Genomic DNA, 19,790 nt, shown 5'->3' with positions numbered 1-19,790 from the left:
TAACCGGGAACAGTGAACCCATTACAGCCATTAATCGGGAACAGTGAACCCATTACACCCATTAACCAGGAACCAGGAACCCATTACACCCATTAACTGGGAACTGCAAACCAATTACACCCATTAACCAGGAACAGTGAACCCATTAACCGGGAACCGAGGACCCATTACAGCTATTAACCAGGAACTGCAAACCCATTACGGGCAGCACGGTAGCATGGTGGTTAGCATAAATGCTTCACAGCTCCAGGGTCCCAGGTTCGATTCCCGGCTGGGTCACTGTCTGTGTGGAGTCTGCACGTCCTCCCCGTGTGTGCGTGGGTTTCCTCCGGGCGCGGTTTTGGGGGGGGGGGGGAGGGGGTTGTTGGGTTACGGGTATAGGGTGGATACGTTGGTTTGAGTAAGGTGATCATGGCTCGGCACAACATCGAGGGCCGAAGGGCCTGTTCTGTGCTGTACTGTTCTATGTTCTATATTACAGCCATTAACCGGGAACCGGGAACCCATTACACCCATTAACCGGGAACAGTGAACTCATTACACCCATTAACCGGGAACCGTGAACCCATTACACCCATTAACCGGGAACCGTGAACCCATTACACCCATTAACCGGGAACGGTGAACCCATTACACCCATTAACCGGGAACGGTGAACCCATTAACCGGGAACGGTGAACCCATTACACCCATTAACCGGGAACCGTGAACCCATTAATCGGGAACTGTGAACCCATTACACCCATTAACCGGGAACAGTGAACCCATTATACCCGTTAACCGGGAACGGTGAACCCATTACACCCATTAACCAGGAACAGTGAACCCATTAACCGGGAACAGTGAACCTATTAACCATTATTTTGGCAAATATGCGACTCCAGTCCCAAACAGCTTAGTTCACTCGTGTGAAAACAGATTGTGCTAGAATAACTCATAGGTCTGGCAGTGTCTGAGAGAGGATCAGAGAGAGAGAAACAGAGTTAACGTTTTAGCCCATTGAGTCTCTTCTTTGCAATACCTATGGTTCACTTCCTAATTGCCACAAGAAAATTAGGAATGGGCAATAAAATCATGTCTGGCAGTTTGTAGCTCACACCTCACGAACGTTCTTTTTAAATGGCTGGCTCCTACCCCAGAGGGGTGTAAATACACCATTATTAATTAGATTTACGGCTGCTATAGATTTTTGGTCTCAGGGAATCAAGGGGTGTGGGGAATGGAAAAGAAACTGGAGTTGAAACTCTAGATAAGACAGAAGAGTGGCAAATGGAATTTACCCCTGAAAAACATGAGGTGATGCATTTTGGGAGGACGAACAAAGCATACACAAAGTACAATAAATATACAATAAATGGCAGGACCCGAGGAAGGATATGTCCATAGATCCCTGAAAACAGCAGGACAGGTAGATAAGGTGGTTGAGAAGGCATATGAGATTCTTGCCTTTATTAACTGAGATACAGAATATATGAGCAACGAGATTATGATGGGGCTGCATAAAATGTTGGATAGGCCACAGCTAGAGTAGAGTACTGCGTGCAGTTCTGGTCACCAAACTATAAGGAGGATTGGTTGTACTGGAGAGGATGCAGAGGAGATTCACAAGGACGATGCCTGGGCTGGAGTGTTTCAGCTATCGAAAGAGACTGGATAGGCTGAGGTTGTTTTCCTTGGAGCAGAGAAAGCTGAGGTGTACAAAACTACGAGGGGCATGGATCGGATGGCTAGGAAAGACCCATTCACCTTCGCGGACACAAAGGGCCAAAGGGTTGCCCCCTTGCTGTAAAACTCTTGTAGGCTAAAAGTGATATGAAATAACTGAGCAAACTCATCAGACAGCATGGCCCACTCCTGCCGTAGAACATAAGAAATAGGAGCAGGAGTGGGCCATGCTGTCAGATGGGTTTTCAGATATTACCACACATACAGCTGGCAAAACTATGATTTTTAATCTGAAAATCACACTCCTACAATGGTTAGAGCACAGGTCATCATTCAGCCCATCATATCTTCCGACAAGAACTTACCTCATCCTGTTCCACCGCCATGCACATATTCTCTCTTCAAATAGAACATAGAACAGCACAGCACAGAACAGGCCCTTCGGCCCTCGATGTGGTGCCGAGCATTGTCCGAAACCAAGATCAAGCTATCCCACTCCCTGTCATACTGGTGTGCTCCATGTGATAATCCAATAACCGCTTGAAAGTTCCTAAAGTCTCCTATAGTGAGGTGACCAGAACTGCACACAATTAGCTGATCAGTATTAAGCAGTGAAATGGGTCGATAAGACCACACTCTACTGGGTCCTTACCCTCTTAAGGAGCACCGAGATGTGGCTTGTGCAAGGGACAGGGGTAGTGATCCCCTAAACAGTGAATTATTGAAAATATCCAAAATTAAAAGGTATTAGTTTCTCAGAGAACCCCTTATAAAATACAGATGGGAATCCACCAGGACAGGGGGTTTTGCCATATTGCAGCTGACTGATGGCTTAAGGGAGATTCCAGGTCCGGTTTCCTGCCTTCCTCAATGGTGAAAGTGAAGTGAAAATTGCTTATTGTCACAAGTAGGCTTGAAATGAAGTTACTGTGAAAAGCCCCTAGTCGCCACATTCCGGCGCCTGTTCATGGAGGCTGGTACGGGCAGGCTGTGTGAACCTTCTAGAAACCTCATCATGTCCGAGGTATCTGGAAGAGGTTCTGACTAATTTAGGTCATGGTAAAACATACTGAAAGCCATATTTACCTGGAGAGGGGCTGATACAAGGTTACCTTCTTTGCTCTGAATCGGAGGGATTTCTCAAGAGGCAGCCTGCTTCTGGTGTTGATGCACAAGACGACCCGCCTTCTCCCCATATTCATAGGTGTCCCTAGAACTTTGTAACTGATGCACTATTTTATTTGTGGAGATTAATTCAAATCAAAGTTGAAAGTTTTTTCTATGCATCAATAATTCTGGCATTGGCGCAAAAGAATATTGGTGATCAACCTCCAAGAGGGAGTCCACCAGCCTTTGTCGTTCCACTCTTTTTTCACAACGCGAGTTTCATATGAGATAAATCTCCCGCCTTATGATGGCCCTTTCCGAGTGTTGATATTTATCTATTTCTCTTTTGAAGACCTTGATTAAATCTGCCTCATACTGCCAGCTGTGGCAGCAGCACAGTGGAGTACAGCTATTAATGACTTTCTTTCCAACGCATTCCTCACTGATCATTCACATTCTACCCTCTGTAAACTTGCGCTCCTATCTTAACTGGTTCACTAATGTCATTTGGGGAAGGAAATCTGCCATCCTTACCTGGTCTGGCCGACATGTGACCCCAGATCCACAGCAATGTGGTTTTGTCTTAAGTGCCCTCTCAAATGGCCGAGCAAGCAACTCAGTTGTATCAAACCCGAACAGAAAAATCAAAAAGAAAAAACTGGACAGGACCACCAGATGGACCTAAGCACCAGACACAACCATGGTACACCCCACACTGTCAACCAGCAAAATACACGTTTTCAACATCTGGGGGCTTGTGCCTAAATTGGGAGAGCTGTAAGACTAGTCAAGCAACAACCTGATATAATCACTCACAGAATCATACCGTATAATGTCCCAGACACCACCATCGTTATTTAGCTAGGGCTGGTTTAGCATACTGGGCTAAATAGCTGGCTTTTAAAAAAGCAGACCAAGGCAAGACAGCAGCATGGTTCAATTCCCGTACCAGCCTCCCCGGACAGGTGCCGGAATGTGGCAACTAGGGGCTTTACACAGTAACTTCATTGAAGCCTACTCGTGACAATAAGCGATTTTCATTTCATTTCATTCATAATCACGTTTGTTTTAATAAACAATATCCCTATTTTGTGTGAAATCACTCCTGGAGCGAGGTATCCTTTCCTCAGTCTTATTAAATTAAAATGTTGGGGTTTCTGTCCAGTGTCCGCGACATTGTTGGGGTCTGGGCCGGAATCGTAATAATTGGAACATTTATAGTGAAAGTGTAGGGCGTAACGTAAAGTTTTTCCTTTTATTTAAGAATTGTTTAATAATTATAAAGCTATTTCTTTGATGTTAATGTGGCAAATTCTGTGTTTAAATTAAAGTCTGATTTAACATAAAAAATACCTATTGGTCAGACTCAGCACTCTCGGAGTATCCTTTCCTCACAATTTTATAAATTTAAAATTGTTTGCGTTTTTCGTCCAGTATCGGAACATAAATTGGGGTCTAGTTTAGCACACTGGACTAAATCGCTGGCTTTTAAAGCAGACCCAGGCAGGCTAACAGCACGGTTCCATTCCCGTACCAGCCTCCCCGAACAGGTGCCGGAATGTGGCGACTAGGGGCTTTTCACAGTAACTTCTTTGAAGCCTACTTGTGACAATAAAGCGATTTTCATTTTCATAGCCTAACATGATTGATGGTGGACAATTAAACAGCTCACTGTGGAAGAGGTTGTTCCACAAATATCATCATCCTCAATTACGGGGAGCCCAGCACATCAGTGCAAAAGGCACTTGCAGACATCTTCAACCAGAAGTGCCAAGTGGATAAGCCATTTCGGCCTCTCCGGACCGGGTCCAGCATTACTGTTGCTAGTCTTCAGTCAATTCGATTCACTCCACATCAAAAAATGTTTGACAGTACTCAATCCTGTCAGCATTCCACCAACATTACTGAAGACTTGACCTCCAGATCTAGCTGCACCCTTGCCAAGCTGTTCCATTGCAGCTACTACCTGGTATCTTCTCATTCAGAAACTGCCCAGGTATATCCTGTCCACAAAAAGCAGGACATACCAACCTCACCAATTACCACCTCATCAGTCTTCTCTCAAGCACAAAAGTGATCGAAGAGGTCACCTACAGTTCTATCAAGCAGCACGCCCTTAGTAACAACCGACTTATGGATGCTCAATTTTGGTTCTGCCAGGGTCACTCAGCTCCTGACCTCATTGCAGCCTTGGTTCAAACATGGACAAAATAGGGCAGCACGGTGGCACAGTGGTTAGTGTCATAATATACATCCAGGTATATGATGGAGTGCAGACAGGCAGTGATTGACACACAGGATTACCAGTGAACACACAGAACACAGCAGCCAATCACCAGACAGGACACGACCACTGTAAAGCCAGAGGGCACCAGTTTTCCTGCTCTCTGGGGATCCAGCCTCTGAGACAGTCAGAGCTCGTGAGCAGCAGCTAGTACAAACACCATGTGGTAGTCAGTTAGTCTAGTCAGGCTAGCCTCAGGTCTCCAGTCAAGTCAGCATAATGTCAACCCACAGTTAAGCATGTATTATAGTTAGTTGTTCAATAAAATCGTGTTGCATTTCTTCAAGTGTTGGAAGTCTGTCTCTCTCTCTACACTGCATCAAACGCAGTCCACATAGACCCAGCTTGCCCAACACATCAGTTAGCATTCTACCTCACGGCACTGAGGTCCCAGGTTCAATCCCAGCTCTGGGTCACTGTCCACGTGGAGTTTGCACATTCTCCCCGTGTTTGTGTAGGTTTCGCCCCCACAACCCAAAAGGTGTGCAGGGTAGGTGGATTGGACATGCCAAATTGTCCCTTAATTGGAAAAGAATGAATTGGGTACTTCAATTTATTTATTTTTTTCTTAAACATGGACAAAAGAACTGAACTCCAAAGATACGGCGAGGGAGACTCCCTTGACATTAAGGCCACATTTGACCAGTTTTGGCATCAAGGAGCCCGAACCCAAAACTGGAGTCAATGGGTATCAGGGAGAAAGCCCGCCACTGGTTAGAGTCATACCTAACACAAAGGAAGGTGGGTGTGATGGTTGGAGGTCAAGCATCTGATTCTCAGGTCATCGGGTCCATCAACATAATGTCCTAGGATCAACCATCTTAACTGCTTCATGAACAACCCTTCCTCCATCATAAGGTCAGAAGTGGGGATGTTTGCGTATGACTGCACAATGTTCAGCAGCATTCGTGACTCTTCAGATACTGAAGCAATCCGTACTTAAATGCAGCAATGCCTGGGCAATATTCAGGCTTGGACTGACAAGTGGGAAGTAACATTTGTACCACAAACGGACCAAGCATGACTGCCTCAGACGAGAGAGAATCTAACCATCTCTCCTTGACATTCAATGGAACACCGTCACTGAATCCCCCATTCTCAACGTTCAGGTGGTTACCATTGACCAGAAACTGAACATGGCCAGCCACATTAATACTGTAACTCCAAGATCAAGTCAGGGGCAAGGAACTAATTTCCTGACTCCACAAAGCCTGTCCACCGTTTGCAGCACAAGTCAGGAATGTGATGGAAAACCCTCCACTTGCCTGGATGAGCAGTTTCAGCAACACAAGAATCTCAACACAATCTGGGAAAACACAACCTGCTTGATTGCCACGCCATCCACCACCTCGAACATCGATAACACGATGGCAGAAGTGCTCACCGTCTACATTCCAGATCCTAACCACTTGCTACTTGAAAACCTTTTTCTTCATGTCGCCATTGCTTCTCTTGCCAATTACCTCAAACTTTTGCCCGCTGGTTCCACCAATGGGAAGTTTATCCCTACCTATCCTGTCCAGACTCCTTGTGGTTTTGACAACATTTTTTGCAACATTACACATTTTTCTCTTCACCGATACTGCGAGTTCTTGATAGCTTTAAATAAAATTTTAGTTGTACATTACTGTAACAGAATTGCATGATCAGTTTAAACAAACTAGAAACTAAACTATATACTGATGCTGGATACCTGAAATGGAAAAAGTGAAAATGTTGGAAATACTCAGGTTCGGCAACACCTGTGGAGGGAAACAGCTAAGATCAAGCGTCAGGTCAATCCCAAGATGAGGTGCTTGTATCTTCTTTGTCTCTCTTGTGGAAACCATGAATTGGATTGAATTGGTTTTTGGAGCTGAATTAAAGGGCTTGCCCTGTCCACTCTGCGCAATGTCTTTGTAACTTTAAGAATGGGTCACTAGGGTGGCACGGTGGCACAGCGGTTAGCATTGCTGCCTATGGTACTGAGGACCCGGGTTCGAATCCCGGCCCTGGGTCACTGTCTGTAAGGAGTTTGCACATTCCCCCCGTGTCTGCGTGGGTTTCACCCCCACAATCCAAAGATGTGCAGGTTAGGTGGATTGGCCAGGTTAAATTGCCTCTTAATTGGAAAAAATGAATTGGATATTCTAAATTTATAATTTTTAAAATAATTTTTTTTTTTAAATGGGTCACTCAGCTCCTAACTCTTTCCAGCCTTGGTTCAAAACTCACTTCAAACCCTCATGCTGATAACTGTAGTTTCAACTCAGTGAGGCTGATAGTCCATCTGGTGGATAAAGGCTTAGAATTGCACAGACCTGAGGGGGACCGTCAGTGAGAGTGAGGTCAGTCAAGTGGAAGTGACTCCTCAGAAAGAATTCTGCAGCCTGACAGTTTTAATTGAAGCCCAACATTAGAAGATCCTAACCAACCGATGATTGCAACACCCAGTGTCTGTGGAAGATCGGCAGCTACAAATACAGCTACCACAGAAGCAAAAAAAAATCTCACACCCTTTTAATACCTGTTATTTTCAATCCTTTCCCTACCCCCACCGTATGTCTGTCTTGTGTATGTCTGGATGGAGGGTGGGACACGGTTTGGTGAATAAAAAGATTAGCAAACCATTGTTCCATTCGTATCTTTATATGTTCACCTTTTACTCATGATATAAATACAGTTTTGTTAATATTTTACTTACAAATCTGGTGCCTGTAACTCATTGGAGCAGTCAAGGGTCAAAGGTCTCAAGAAAATTGGGACTCCGGGGCTGGAACTTACCACGCAGTTACCCAGGGAGCCGTAACACAGCACTCAGCACTGAGGCATATAATATCATTTGTGCTCAAGTCGCGCAGGCAACTTCCAGTAGTGCATGGGAGTTCTTAAATAAGGATATGGAACTAAAGTTGGAAATAACCATGCATTTAATCTACGGAATTTAACACAAAAGATACCAATTGCAGCATTTAATCCCTGGCAGTTCACAGTAACATTTTGCTTTAATGTTAACAAGGGACAAACAGTGTGGAGGAATCAAATTATGATTGTCAAATAGAAGATCGCCTCAGTGGAAAACTTTTAGGGATTTCAAAAAGGCTCAACAATACTCTGCTTTGATGAACAGGACGACGTTAGTTGTTTTATCTCTTACTCCATCCTTCCTGAATGGCACACATCATCTTCCTTGACCAAGTTTCGGTTGCTATTACAATACCTGTTAATAACATCACTTTTAAGAGTTTTTTGTGGTGAATAGAGACAGTTTGAGAGTCTGCAATAAGAAGCAATCAGTTTAAAATAGTCACCAAAATAGTGAGGAGTTATGTAGAGAGCAAGGTAATGAGACATAATCTCAGAGTCCATAACCATGAACACATTTCACTAAAGTGCACTCGAGTGCATACCTCCACCACACTGTAGCTACTGAATTATAATTACTCAACATAATTACAATTACTAACTCTTTCACAAGGATTTCTGCTGTCTGATTGGCAATCTAACTGAAAAGCTGAAAAATATATATTTTTATTAAGTGGTTCATCTAACCAAGGAGGCTTCACACAAATCTACATCCAACAACCTGCTCTGAAAGCCTGTTCACATTTTGACAGCTGTGATAAATGCAACACAGCAGCTGGGACAATTGACAACATTCTAAATAAAACAAGTCACAATATTCTAAAATGAAGTAAATGTTAACAAATCCTTTAAAAGAATTGCAGAATCCAGATCTACATCTTCACCAAAAACCAATCAGTTCTCCCTTGGACTATACCCTAACTGGGTACCAAGTCTCAATGAAATTCATCCATTAGTTTTTTTTAGATATATTGGTTACAGACACACAAACAGATGAACGGGCAAAAATACCACCACCTCCAGTCAAATTTAAAAAGCAGCTGAGGGATTGTGGCCAAGCACAATATACTCCAATTTAGATTAATCAGCATTATTAAAATATAATTAACTGCCAATTCTTCAATATACTTACGCATCATATTCATATGGTAGGACAGATTCCACAGAGTCCAATCTGTTTACAAATACTTCAATGTTTGACTGAAAATAGAAAAAAAAACTTTTAAGTATTTGCTTTTTAAATAAACTTTAAAACTGTAACTTTACTGCTATATTCAAAACATTAATATTTCACTGAACTGTCCCAGTTTCCCCAATCGGAAATAGTGAAGGACAGTGGGGGAGGGGAGGGGGGAAATAACATCTATAATTCTGGGTAATGTTGTTGATTTACTGACAAAACGTTATAATTCACCCCACACTTAGTGGTGACATGCACACATATTAGAGATCATGTGCAAACTTATTAATGTAAATAACCTTAAGAAAGTTTGATTATAAAGCTCCAAATGCATCAGGACATAATATAGTAATGATCATCTTATCAGCCTCATCAGAAACTTAACAGTATATAAAGTATTGTTCAGAAAAAGATAATGGAAATTAAATTGCTACATAATCTTCCCAGGTTATTCTGGCTCAAACAATGGGGCTGGTTTAGCACACTAGGCTAAATCGCTGGCTTGTAATGCAGAACAAGGCAGCAGCGCAGATTCAATTCCCGTACCAGCCTCCCCGAACAGGTGCTGGAATGTGACGGCTAGGGGCTTTTCACAGTAACTTCATTGAAGCCTACTTGTGACAATAAGCTATTATTATTATTATGTGGCCTTGTGGCTCAGTGAGTTCGTCAAGTTACAAGTAAACACATCAGCAAGGCCACATATTCAGTCCCCGGTCTGTGCTGATAAAACCTCACAAAGCTAAAGCTGTGTGTGGCATAATATACACAACATTTCCAGTGAAATGTTTTATTCTTTCAATTTGCTGTCAATAAAGAAAGCAAACATTTCCTGAATACATTGTATTTCTACTGTAAATATCAAAAATGTTATCTTCAAAGACAGTGCACTATTGGGATATGCAACAAAACTTGATGAAACCGGCATTGGGGCTGGTTTACCACACTGGGCTAAATCGCTGACTTTTAAAGCAGACCAAAGGAGGCCAGCAGCACAGTTCAATTCCCGTAACACCCTCCCCGAACAGGCGCCGGAATGTGGCAACTAGGGGCTTTTCACAGTAACTTCATTGAAGCCTACTTGTGACAATAAGCGATTTTCAATTCATTTCATTTCATATTATAACAACAGATAAGTCTTTAAAACAGAGAGGGATAAGACAGCTATGACAAATGTTTCAGTTATAGCTCAACCCTTTATGAAGAGTTTTCGTAAACTAAGTCAAGAAACATTGTTTCAACTGGCAAGAGAGTTAGTAATCAGAGGGCAATAGGCAAAATAACCAGTCAGAGGTAAGAACTTTTCTACGCAAGTTACAATGATCTTGAATGGGCAGCGTGAAAGGGTGGTGGAAGCAACTTTCAAAAGGGAATTGGATAAATATTTGAAATGGACAAATTTACAAGGCTATGGAGAAAGGGAAGGGGACTGTGGCTATTGGATACATCAAGGTTTTTCAAAGTGCCGGTCACGACCTACGGTAGGGTGTCAGAAGTGTCATGGAGCTAAGGGTCACAGTGTTCTGAATCCACCAGCCGCTAATGCAGATTTTCACATTCAGATGCCTGCAGGGAAAAACTTCCCTAAAATGTCAATTCAGTCCTCTACAAAAGGCAATTATTTGATGGATTTCCTGCAAGCCTCGCTGTTTCCCCCCAACCCACCACCACCAAACGCTTCCCGGTGGTCGCCTCACTTCGGAAATTGTGTGCCACAAAACATTTGGTGGATTCCTCGCCCTCTCCTTGACCTAACCTGCAACCCAAGAGTTTGCCCAGAAGCTGTCCATCTACAGTTCCATCCCCCTGGACATGGACTTCATGTGTTCTGCCCTGATGCAGAACAGTGGTCTGGTGGATGACAGCAAGGGGACCAGGCTTCCCCTCCAGACAGAGAGACCATCATGAAACAGAAGGAGACCATCAGAGAAATCACGCCAAACTCAGCAGATCCAAGAGTCAGAGCTCTCAGTGAGTGAGCACAAACCTGGACAGGGTTCCCGGTGTGCGTGTAATGTCTCCGTGCAGACAAATAGCTTGAAAATCTTCTGCAGATCTTCTTGCAACGTGGTTGTTGCTGAGGAGCCAGAAGCGTGTGTGTCAGCGACAGCATGGAGGCACATTCAGTGTGAGGAAATCGGCTGCTATTGCAGCAGCAAGAGCTACATTACTGGAGCCATCGGTCTCCACCAAGTGACAGCAATGACATGTCTTCTGGTTGGGGAGTCATGACCACATCATGATGCCACAATTAAATATCTGAGAAAATAATCAATATTTGAGAAAACTTTTTTCAATGTCCATTTTGGCTGATTAATGACAACCAGTAAGTTTGTCAATTGTCTGTGGGACAGTTTATGTTGTCAGCATTCATCAATATTGGTGAACTTGTTTCTAATAGCGTACTTTCAAGTTGAATAAACTTGAAAATAATTTAATTACATTTAAGGCAATTATAAATCAAGATTGTATTGTCACTATCTTCGGATTTATGACTGTTTTATTTACAAGAACCACATATGGCTCACTTCTATCTGTTCTTTGTTCTCCTCACCTCAGTCTTCTTCCTTCACTTCTCCTCCTCTCCCCCCCCCCCCCCCCCTCCCCCAGGCTGAATAGTGAATAACAGAAAAAGTAGATGATTTATTTTCCCTCCCTTGTGGGGGGGCAAGAAAACGTTAGTGTCTCAAACACTGCCTTGAATAAAGGTCGGCCGGTATGGGCAAAAGTGGGTCCCAGGAAAGAAAAAGTTTGAAAAATACTGGGATAGATCTTTCAAAGAGCCACACTGGGCCAAACAGTCTCTTTCTGTGGTGATTCAAATTGAAAGTGAATTCAATAGACATTGACAGATGTTGCCATTTAACAGGGGCAGTTTTACATCTATCTCATTGTGTACCAAGTCCATAATGAACTATTATTTTTGAACATCACAGGGAAGACCGCCCAAGTGTTAAAACACTGCAAACGTCAACTCTCATCGAGGTCATGGATTACACAGAGCACTGAACGTGAACAGTATCAAGATTAAAACAATTATGTAAAGAAAACAGGTGTAGAAAAATGTCAATGTTGAAACTTAATCCAAGACCATGTCAGACTGTTCCAGATCTTTGAGTGAAGTCATCCTGTTATGTTGATTGATTTGGCCAGGGCCCCAAAACATCACTATAAATTAATGAACCAGTGGTTGAGATGATTGCTGAAAAGCTTGATTGTTTAAGTTGTCACTAAGTGCAGGCAATGCTGCCTCAGGAAGAGCATGCTTTTTGAATAGAGAAAAAAAGATTGATTTTATCGCACTTGCATAGCAACACACAATAGAGAGTTTGATAGGGAGTTCAAACTGCAGTTGTTCATCAGTGCAGTAATCATGAGACCCTTACAAGGCCGGGGCTGGTTTAGCTCAGTTGGCCAGACAACTGGTGCGTGATGCAGAGTGTGGCCAGCAGCGCAGGTTCAATTCCCGTACCAGCTGAGGTTATTCATGAAGGCTCAACCTTGCCCTTCGCCTGAGGTGTAGCGATCCTCGGGTTAAATCACCATCAATCAGCTCTCCCCCTCAAAAGGGGAAAAGCAGCCTTTGGTCATCTGAGAATATGGCAACTTTACACTTACACAAAATCAAAATACTGCAGGTGCTGGGAGCCTAAATTAAGAACAGAAATGCTGAAAATACTTAGGTCAGGTAGCATCAGTAGAGAGAACAGTGATAACGTTTCAAAGCTCAACGTTAATTCTTTTTTTCTCTCCAAAGACGCTTCTGTGCCATCTTCTTGCAACGTGGTTGCAGCTGATGCCATCAGACACTTTATTGTTTTATTGGGTTTATTTTTAAAACAGAAATTTAGCGTACCCAATTCATTTTTTCCAATTAAGGGGCAATTTAGCGTGGCCAATCCACCTACCCTGCACAACTTTGGGCTGTGAGGGCGAAACCCACGCAAACACAGGGAGAATGCGCAAAACTCTACACGGACAGTGACCCAGAGCCGGGAAAGAACCTGGGATCTCAGTGCCATGAGGCAGCAATGCTAAACACTGCGTCACCCGACATTTTATTGTTAACCAGTTTAAAGGAATTAGCCCATTTGGGGCACAGCTCATGAAACTGGTTACATTCTAAGATGTTTAAAGAATCATTCGAATCAGGAATTAGGGTTAGGTCCATTCAGGACATGACAATTTCACACATGGGCAGCACGGTGGCATAGTGAGTAGCACTCTAGCCTTACGGCGCCGAAGTCCCAGGTTCGATCCCGGCCCCAGGTCACTGTCCGTGTGGAGTTTGCACATTCTCCCCACATTTGCGTGGGTTTCGCCCCCGCAACCCAAAGATGTTCAGGGTAGGTGGATTGACCACGCTAAATTGCCCCTTAATTGGAAAAAATTAATTGGGTACTCTAAATTTAAAATAAAAATAACAATTTCACACATATTTGTTTTTAAGCTTTTTAAAAATAAAATAGAAGGATTGTCCTGAAAATTGCAGGACAGAGAACATGATGTCTGCTGTGGGTAAACTGAGCAGTAGTTATCTTGAAGAAAGATAGCATGAAACATCAAGGAGTTTTGAGCTATCAGGGCTTGTACACAAAAATAATGTATTGTCAACCAATTAAAATCCTCTGCCCCAAATTCCGTCCTCAAAATATTGGTGTGATTATCAGCAAAATAATTTGAACCAACTTTCTTTTACCAGACTGTATACAAATAAATTGTGGTTGATTATCCAAGTTGGTGGAATAGAGACTGTACGAATCTAATGCAAATATTATTTCTAATCATAGGAAGTCAACATCAACAGCCAGATATTCCATGAATAGTATTCAAAAAATTGGGGGTTTGGTTGAAAGCGATGTAGAATTCTCGTAAACATAATACAATATACCCACTGTGGAGCAGCAGCCAGTAAACCCAATAGGATTGGGATGTTTACAGCCAAAATAATAGAAATACAAGTTGGAGAAAGTCCTTGATCTAGTCTATGGTCTCTACTGTTTGTTCATTCAGTTGCTGCTCCAGTTCTACAAGAGCTATCCTCCTTTGCAACCGCATCTCGATCTCGGACTGTCCCAAACTTTGACACCAATCTACACCAACCACACCACAGCCCATGCTCAATAGGCTTCTTCTTTTTGCCCACCCAACCTGAACCTGTCCAGAACACCATCAACTATCTCTATCCTAGGTCTGAACTCCCATTTGTCTCGCCCACAGCTTCCTTCTACTCTACCCTAAATATCCTTTACCATGGGCCTCATAGTAATCATTGAAAGCAGCAGCTCCAAATGCCTAGCCCCTTGTTAACAAACATCCCACCCACAAGACTTTTGTAAAATAAATTACATGAATTGTTTCCCAGGATATAGAAATACAAGCATGCATTTCAAGGTATGTAATTAGAACAGGAAATTAACACTCAGATCTGGTAGAGAAGACAAAATACTGGAATATGAGAGATTATTGAATGCCATGATAGGGGAATGGTCAAAACTCTGGGTATACATTAGAATAGGTCATCAGATTGACAACAGGAAGAGTCCAAATTCTTACTTATTGCGCACATGCCCTCCTCACATTGAATACAAATAATCCAATCGAACTGCAGGCTCAAAAAACAATGCATGATGGAGTCTTCAGCAGACTGGTGGGCACCACAAGATCACCAGGTGTAACGTCTGAGAGCTGCAAAAGGTAGTTTGCCCTGTCACTTGGACAGCAGATTTAGTTATGTCCAGCAGCAAATCTACTGGGAGATCATAGGATCCCTACAGAGCAGAAGGCCATTCAGCCCAGCAAGTCCGCACCGTCCCTCCAAAAGAGCACCATTTCTAGGCTCACGCCCCACCCTATTCTCTGAATCCAGTAACCCCACCTAACCTTCTGAACACTAAGGGGCAATTTAGCGTGGCCAATCCACCTAACCTGTACATCTTTGGACAGTGGGCGGAAACCCAGGGGCAGCAGGGTAGCATTGTGGATAGCACAATTGCTTCACAGCTCCAGAGTCCCAGGTTCGATTCCGGCTTGGGTCACTGTCTGTGCGGAGTCTGCACAACCTCCCCGTGTGTGCGTGGGTTTCCTCCGGGTGCTCCGGTTTCCTCCCACAGTCCAAAGATGTGCAGGTTAGGTGGATTGGCCATGATAAATTGCCCTTAATGTCCAAAATTGCCGTTAGTGTTGGATGGGGTTACTGGGATAGGGTGGAGGTGTTGACCTCGGGTAGGCTCCAAGAGCCGGTGCAGACTCGATGGGCCGAGTGGCCTCCTTCTGCACTGTAAATTCTATGAAACCAGATAACCCGGAGGAAACCCTCATAGACACAGGGAGAATGTGCAGACTCTGCACAGTCAACCGAGTCAGAATTGAACCCGGGTCCCTGGTGCCATGAGACAGCAGTCACACCAGGGGCTGGTTCATTTCATTTAGCACACTGGGCTAAATCGCTGGCTTTGAAAGCAGACCAAGGCAAGCCAGCACCACGGTTCAATTCCCGTACCAGCCTCCCGAACAAGCGCTGGAATGTGGCGACTAGGGGCTTTTCACAGTAACTTCATTGAAGCCTACTCGTGACAATAAGCGATTTTCATTTCATTTCAGTACTAACCACTGTGTCACCATGCTGCCCGACTCCGACCCTCACGTCAAACACACAATGAGTGAGGATAAAAACATGGCGTAAAAGAAGAACCCTTCAGATAATTAAAGCCTGTAATCCCGTCTAAACATGGAACATTTTTCAAACAAGGTCACAGCATGAACACCGCGACCTTGGGGGCTGCAAATCGACCCACATGGGTGTTTGAGACGACATTGTGTAATGTACTCATCCCACATGGTTCCAAAGATCCCCAAATACAGGCTGTTCCCTGGGGGCTCTTGGCTCCAACCGCTAGCACAATCTCCTCTTGCTTGTGATCACCCTGTTCAGCACAGGAAGCTGAGAGAGATTATCTTATCTTTAACTCATCAACAGGAAAAGCGAGCCTAGAAAATAACAAATGGCCTCCCTCATGTGTACCCATCTTGTGGTTACCTCCGCCAAATTACTCTCCTTAATTCCAGCTATCTTCTGGTCTCCAACTGCACTCCGGCAATATGCTTTACTGTGACAGAAACAAAAGTTTAGAACCATCATCAACCATTGATAAGAAATAGGAGGTGAGGTAATTAACTCGACCCTTAAAGTCTACTCTGCCATTCAATAAGATCAAGGCTGACCTACCTCAGCTACACTTTCCCACCCTATACAGAATATACTTTAAGAGGGCAGCACGGTAGCATTGTGGATAGCACAATCGCTTCACAGCTCCAGGGTCCCAGGTTCAATTCCGGCTTAGGTCACTATCTGTGCGGAGTCTGCACATCCTCCCCATGTGTGCGTGGGTTTCCTCCGGGTGCTCCGGTTTCCTCCCACAGTCCAAAGATGTGCAGGTTAGGTGGATTGACCATGCTAAATTGCCCTTAATGTCCAAAATTGCCCTTAGTGTTGGGTGGGGTGACTGGGTTATGGGGATAGGGTGGAGGTGTTAACCTTGGATAGGGTGCTCTTTTCAGGAGCCGGTGCAGACTCGATGGGCCGAATGGCCTCCTTCTGGACTGTAAATTCTGTGATTCTATGAAAACCTTGAATATATTCAATGACTAAACATCCACAGCTCCCTGGAGTAGAGGATTAATGACTCATAAGCCTTTGAGTGAAGATTTTCCTCATCTCAGTCCTGATTGGCCACCCCTTTACTTTGAGACTGAGACCTTGTGATTAAGATTCCCCAGTTCGAGAAATATTCTTTAGCATCTCACTTGTCAAGTCCCTTGAATTTTAAATGTATCCATCAGATCATCCCTTATTCACAGGCAATCCTCTTCGTGAGGAATCAATCTTGAGAGCCTTCATTGTACAGAGACATATAAGATAGTCAGAGGGTTAGATAGGGTGGACAGTGAGAGTCTTTTTCCTCGGATGGTGATGACCAACATGAGGGGACATAGCTTTAAATTGAGGGGTGGTAGATATAGGACAGATGTCAGAGGCAGTTTCTTTACTCAGAGAGTAGTAGGGGTGTGAAACGCCCTGCCTGCAACAGTAGTAGACTCACCAACTTTAAGGGCATTTAAGTGGTCACTGGATAGACATATGGATGAAAATGGAATAGTGTAGGTCAGATAGGCTTCAGATGGTTTCACAGGTCGGCGCAACATCGAGGGCCGAAGGGCCCGTACTGCGCTGTAGTGTTCTATGTTCTACTCCTTCCAAGGCAAGTTCACCGTTTCTTGGATGAGGAGATCAAAAATATACTCTATTCTAACGGTGGTCTCTATATTTTTATACGCCAAGCCCTTTGTAAGGAAGGCCATTTGCTTTCCTCGTTGCCTATTGTACTTGCATGCAATTCATGTACAAGAACACCCACATCCGCCTGAACAACAACATTTTCCAGATTCTCATCATTTCAACAATATTTTGCTTTCCTGTTTTTCCCTATGAAAGAGGGTAACTTTGCATTTCTCTGCATTATAATCCGTCTGCCACATTTTTCGACACTCACCTAAAATGTCAAAATCCTTGGTGCCGCCCCTGTGCACTCCTCACTTACTCATCTAACTTTTCATCGTCAGCAAACTTGGTACATTACACTCTGGATCTAAGTCACTGATGCAAGAAAGAGAGAAGGACTTGCATTTACACAGTGCCTTTCACGAACGCCAAACATTCCAACACTCTTCACAGCGAATAAAGCACTATTTGAAGTTACTGTTGTAATGTAGGAAGTGCGTTAATCGATTTGTGCACAGCAAACTTCCCTTGGTCTCATCTGAAAGGTAGCATGTCCAACAATGCAATAATTCCCTTAGATCTTGACTTTTGTGCTCAAATTATTATTATTTTTTATTAAAGCTTTTTTCAAACAGAATTTTTACATAACCAATAACAGAAAAATAAAAGGAAAATATTTAACTAGGTGGCAGTTATCATTATACAAAGAGAGAATATACATTAAATAAACAGTTCCCCACCTAAGCGCCCCGCCCCCGGATTGCTGCTGCAGCTGACATTTTAACGCTCTCCTAGAAAGTCAAGGAACCACCGCCGGGAGAACCCCAGCAAGGACCCTCTCGAGGCAAACTTTATTCGCTCCAGGCTCAGAAACCCAGGTCTCCACACTTGGGAGTTTGGAGTCTCTCCACATTAACAAGATCCGTCTCCGGGCTACCAGGGAGGCAAAGGCCAAAACCTCGGCCTCTTTCACTTCCTGCACTCACAGATCCTCTGACACCCCGAAGATCGCTATTCCGGGCCTCGGCTTCACCCTCGTGTCCAAAATCCTGGACATCGCCCTCGCAAAGCCCTGCCAGAATTCTTTAAGCGCCAGGCATGCCCAAAGCATATGGACATGGTTTGCTGGACCCCCTGAACATCTCGCACAGCTGTCCTCCACTCCAAAGAATTTACTCATTCTCGCCGTTGTCGTGTGTGCCCGATGTACCACCTTAAACTGAATTAAGCTAAGCCTGGTACATGATGAGGAGGAATTTACCCTGCCTAGGGCATCAGCCCACAGGCCCTCATCTAGCTCCTCCTCCCACTTGCCCTTCAGTTCCTCCACTGGGGCCTCCTCCGCCTCCTGCAGTTCTTGGTAGATGTCCGACACCTTCCCCTCTCCTAAACAGATGCCAGACACCACCCTGTCCTGAATCCTGCGAGGGGGTAGCAACGGAAATGTCCCCATCTGTTTTTTGAGAAAGTCGCGGTCTTGGAGGTATCTGAAGGCGTTTCCAGGGGGCAGGCTGAATTTCTCATCCAGCGCCTTCAAGCTAGGGAAAGTCCAATCTATGAACAGGTCCCCATCCTTTAAATGCCAGCCTTGGAACCCCCCCTCCCATCTATCTTGCCCGGAGCAAATCTATGATTATTCCATATCGGGATCCAAACTGAGGCCCCCTCCTCCTTCCTGTGCCTTCTCCACTGACCCCAGACCCTCAGTGCCACCGTCACCGCCGGGCTTGTGGTGTATCGTGCCGGCGGGAACGGCAGCGGTGCCATTACAAGTGCCCCTCGGCTGGTGTCTTTGCATGACACCGCCTCCACAGTAATAGCTACAGAAGTTCAGAAGCACCAACCCTACCCCCACCCGACTGCGCTCCAAAAAGTCTTTTAACTCGCAGGGTCTTGTTGTCCCACACAAATCCCTTGATAATCCTGTTCACCCGCTTAAAGGAGGATTCGGGGATGAAGATGAGAAGGCACTGGAAAACGAACAGGAATCTGGGGAGGACCATCCTTTTCACGGTCTGCACCCTTCCCGCCAGGGAAAGCGGGAGCACGTCCCACCTTTTAAAGTCTTCCTCCATCTGCTTTACAAGCAGAGACAGACTGAGCCTGTCTAGGGCATCCCAGTCCCTGGCCACCTGTATTCCCAGGTAGTGAAAGCTCCTCTCCACCATCTTGAGCGGGAGCTCTCCCAGTCTCTCCTCCTGGCCCCTAGCGTGGATTACAAACAGCTCACTTTTCCCCACGTTCAACTTGTACCCAGAGAAGCTCCCAAAGTCTCTTAGGATCTGCCTGACCTCCCCCACCCTCTCTAGCGGGTCCGAAACATACAATAGCAGGTCGTCTGCGTAAAGCGAAACCCAGTGCTCTTCTCCCCACCCCCCCACCCCACACCAGCCCCCTCCAGTTCCTTGAAGTCCTCAGTGCTATGGCCA

At 44.5% G+C, this 19,790-nt stretch overlaps 1 protein-coding gene across 2 annotated transcripts in view; it reads right to left on the bottom strand.

The window, feature by feature from the left end:
• LOC119951679 (transmembrane 9 superfamily member 2-like) overlaps window positions 1-19,790 on the bottom strand; it is a 158,630-nt gene that overhangs the window by 129,393 nt on the left and 9,447 nt on the right. Inside the window, exons 1-2 of one of the 2 annotated variants that reach the window (XM_038774903.1) lie at window positions 11,068-11,208; window positions 9,033-9,100 (exon numbers count right to left, since the gene is read on the bottom strand). In XM_038774903.1, coding sequence (XP_038630831.1) covers window positions 9,033-9,100; window positions 11,068-11,193 — 194 coding nt within the window. In that variant the 5' untranslated portion in view covers window positions 11,194-11,208. Of the gene's footprint in view, window positions 1-9,032; window positions 9,101-11,067; window positions 11,209-19,790 lie in introns of those variants that run through there. The other variant, XM_038774902.1, reaches the window with a different exon arrangement.

The sequence above is a fragment of the Scyliorhinus canicula genome, chromosome 17 (genome assembly GCF_902713615.1).
Source record: "Scyliorhinus canicula chromosome 17, sScyCan1.1, whole genome shotgun sequence".
NCBI lineage: Eukaryota > Metazoa > Chordata > Chondrichthyes > Carcharhiniformes > Scyliorhinidae > Scyliorhinus > Scyliorhinus canicula.
Note: the sequence above shows the minus strand (reverse complement) of the source record. Positions and strands in the feature narration are given on the sequence as shown.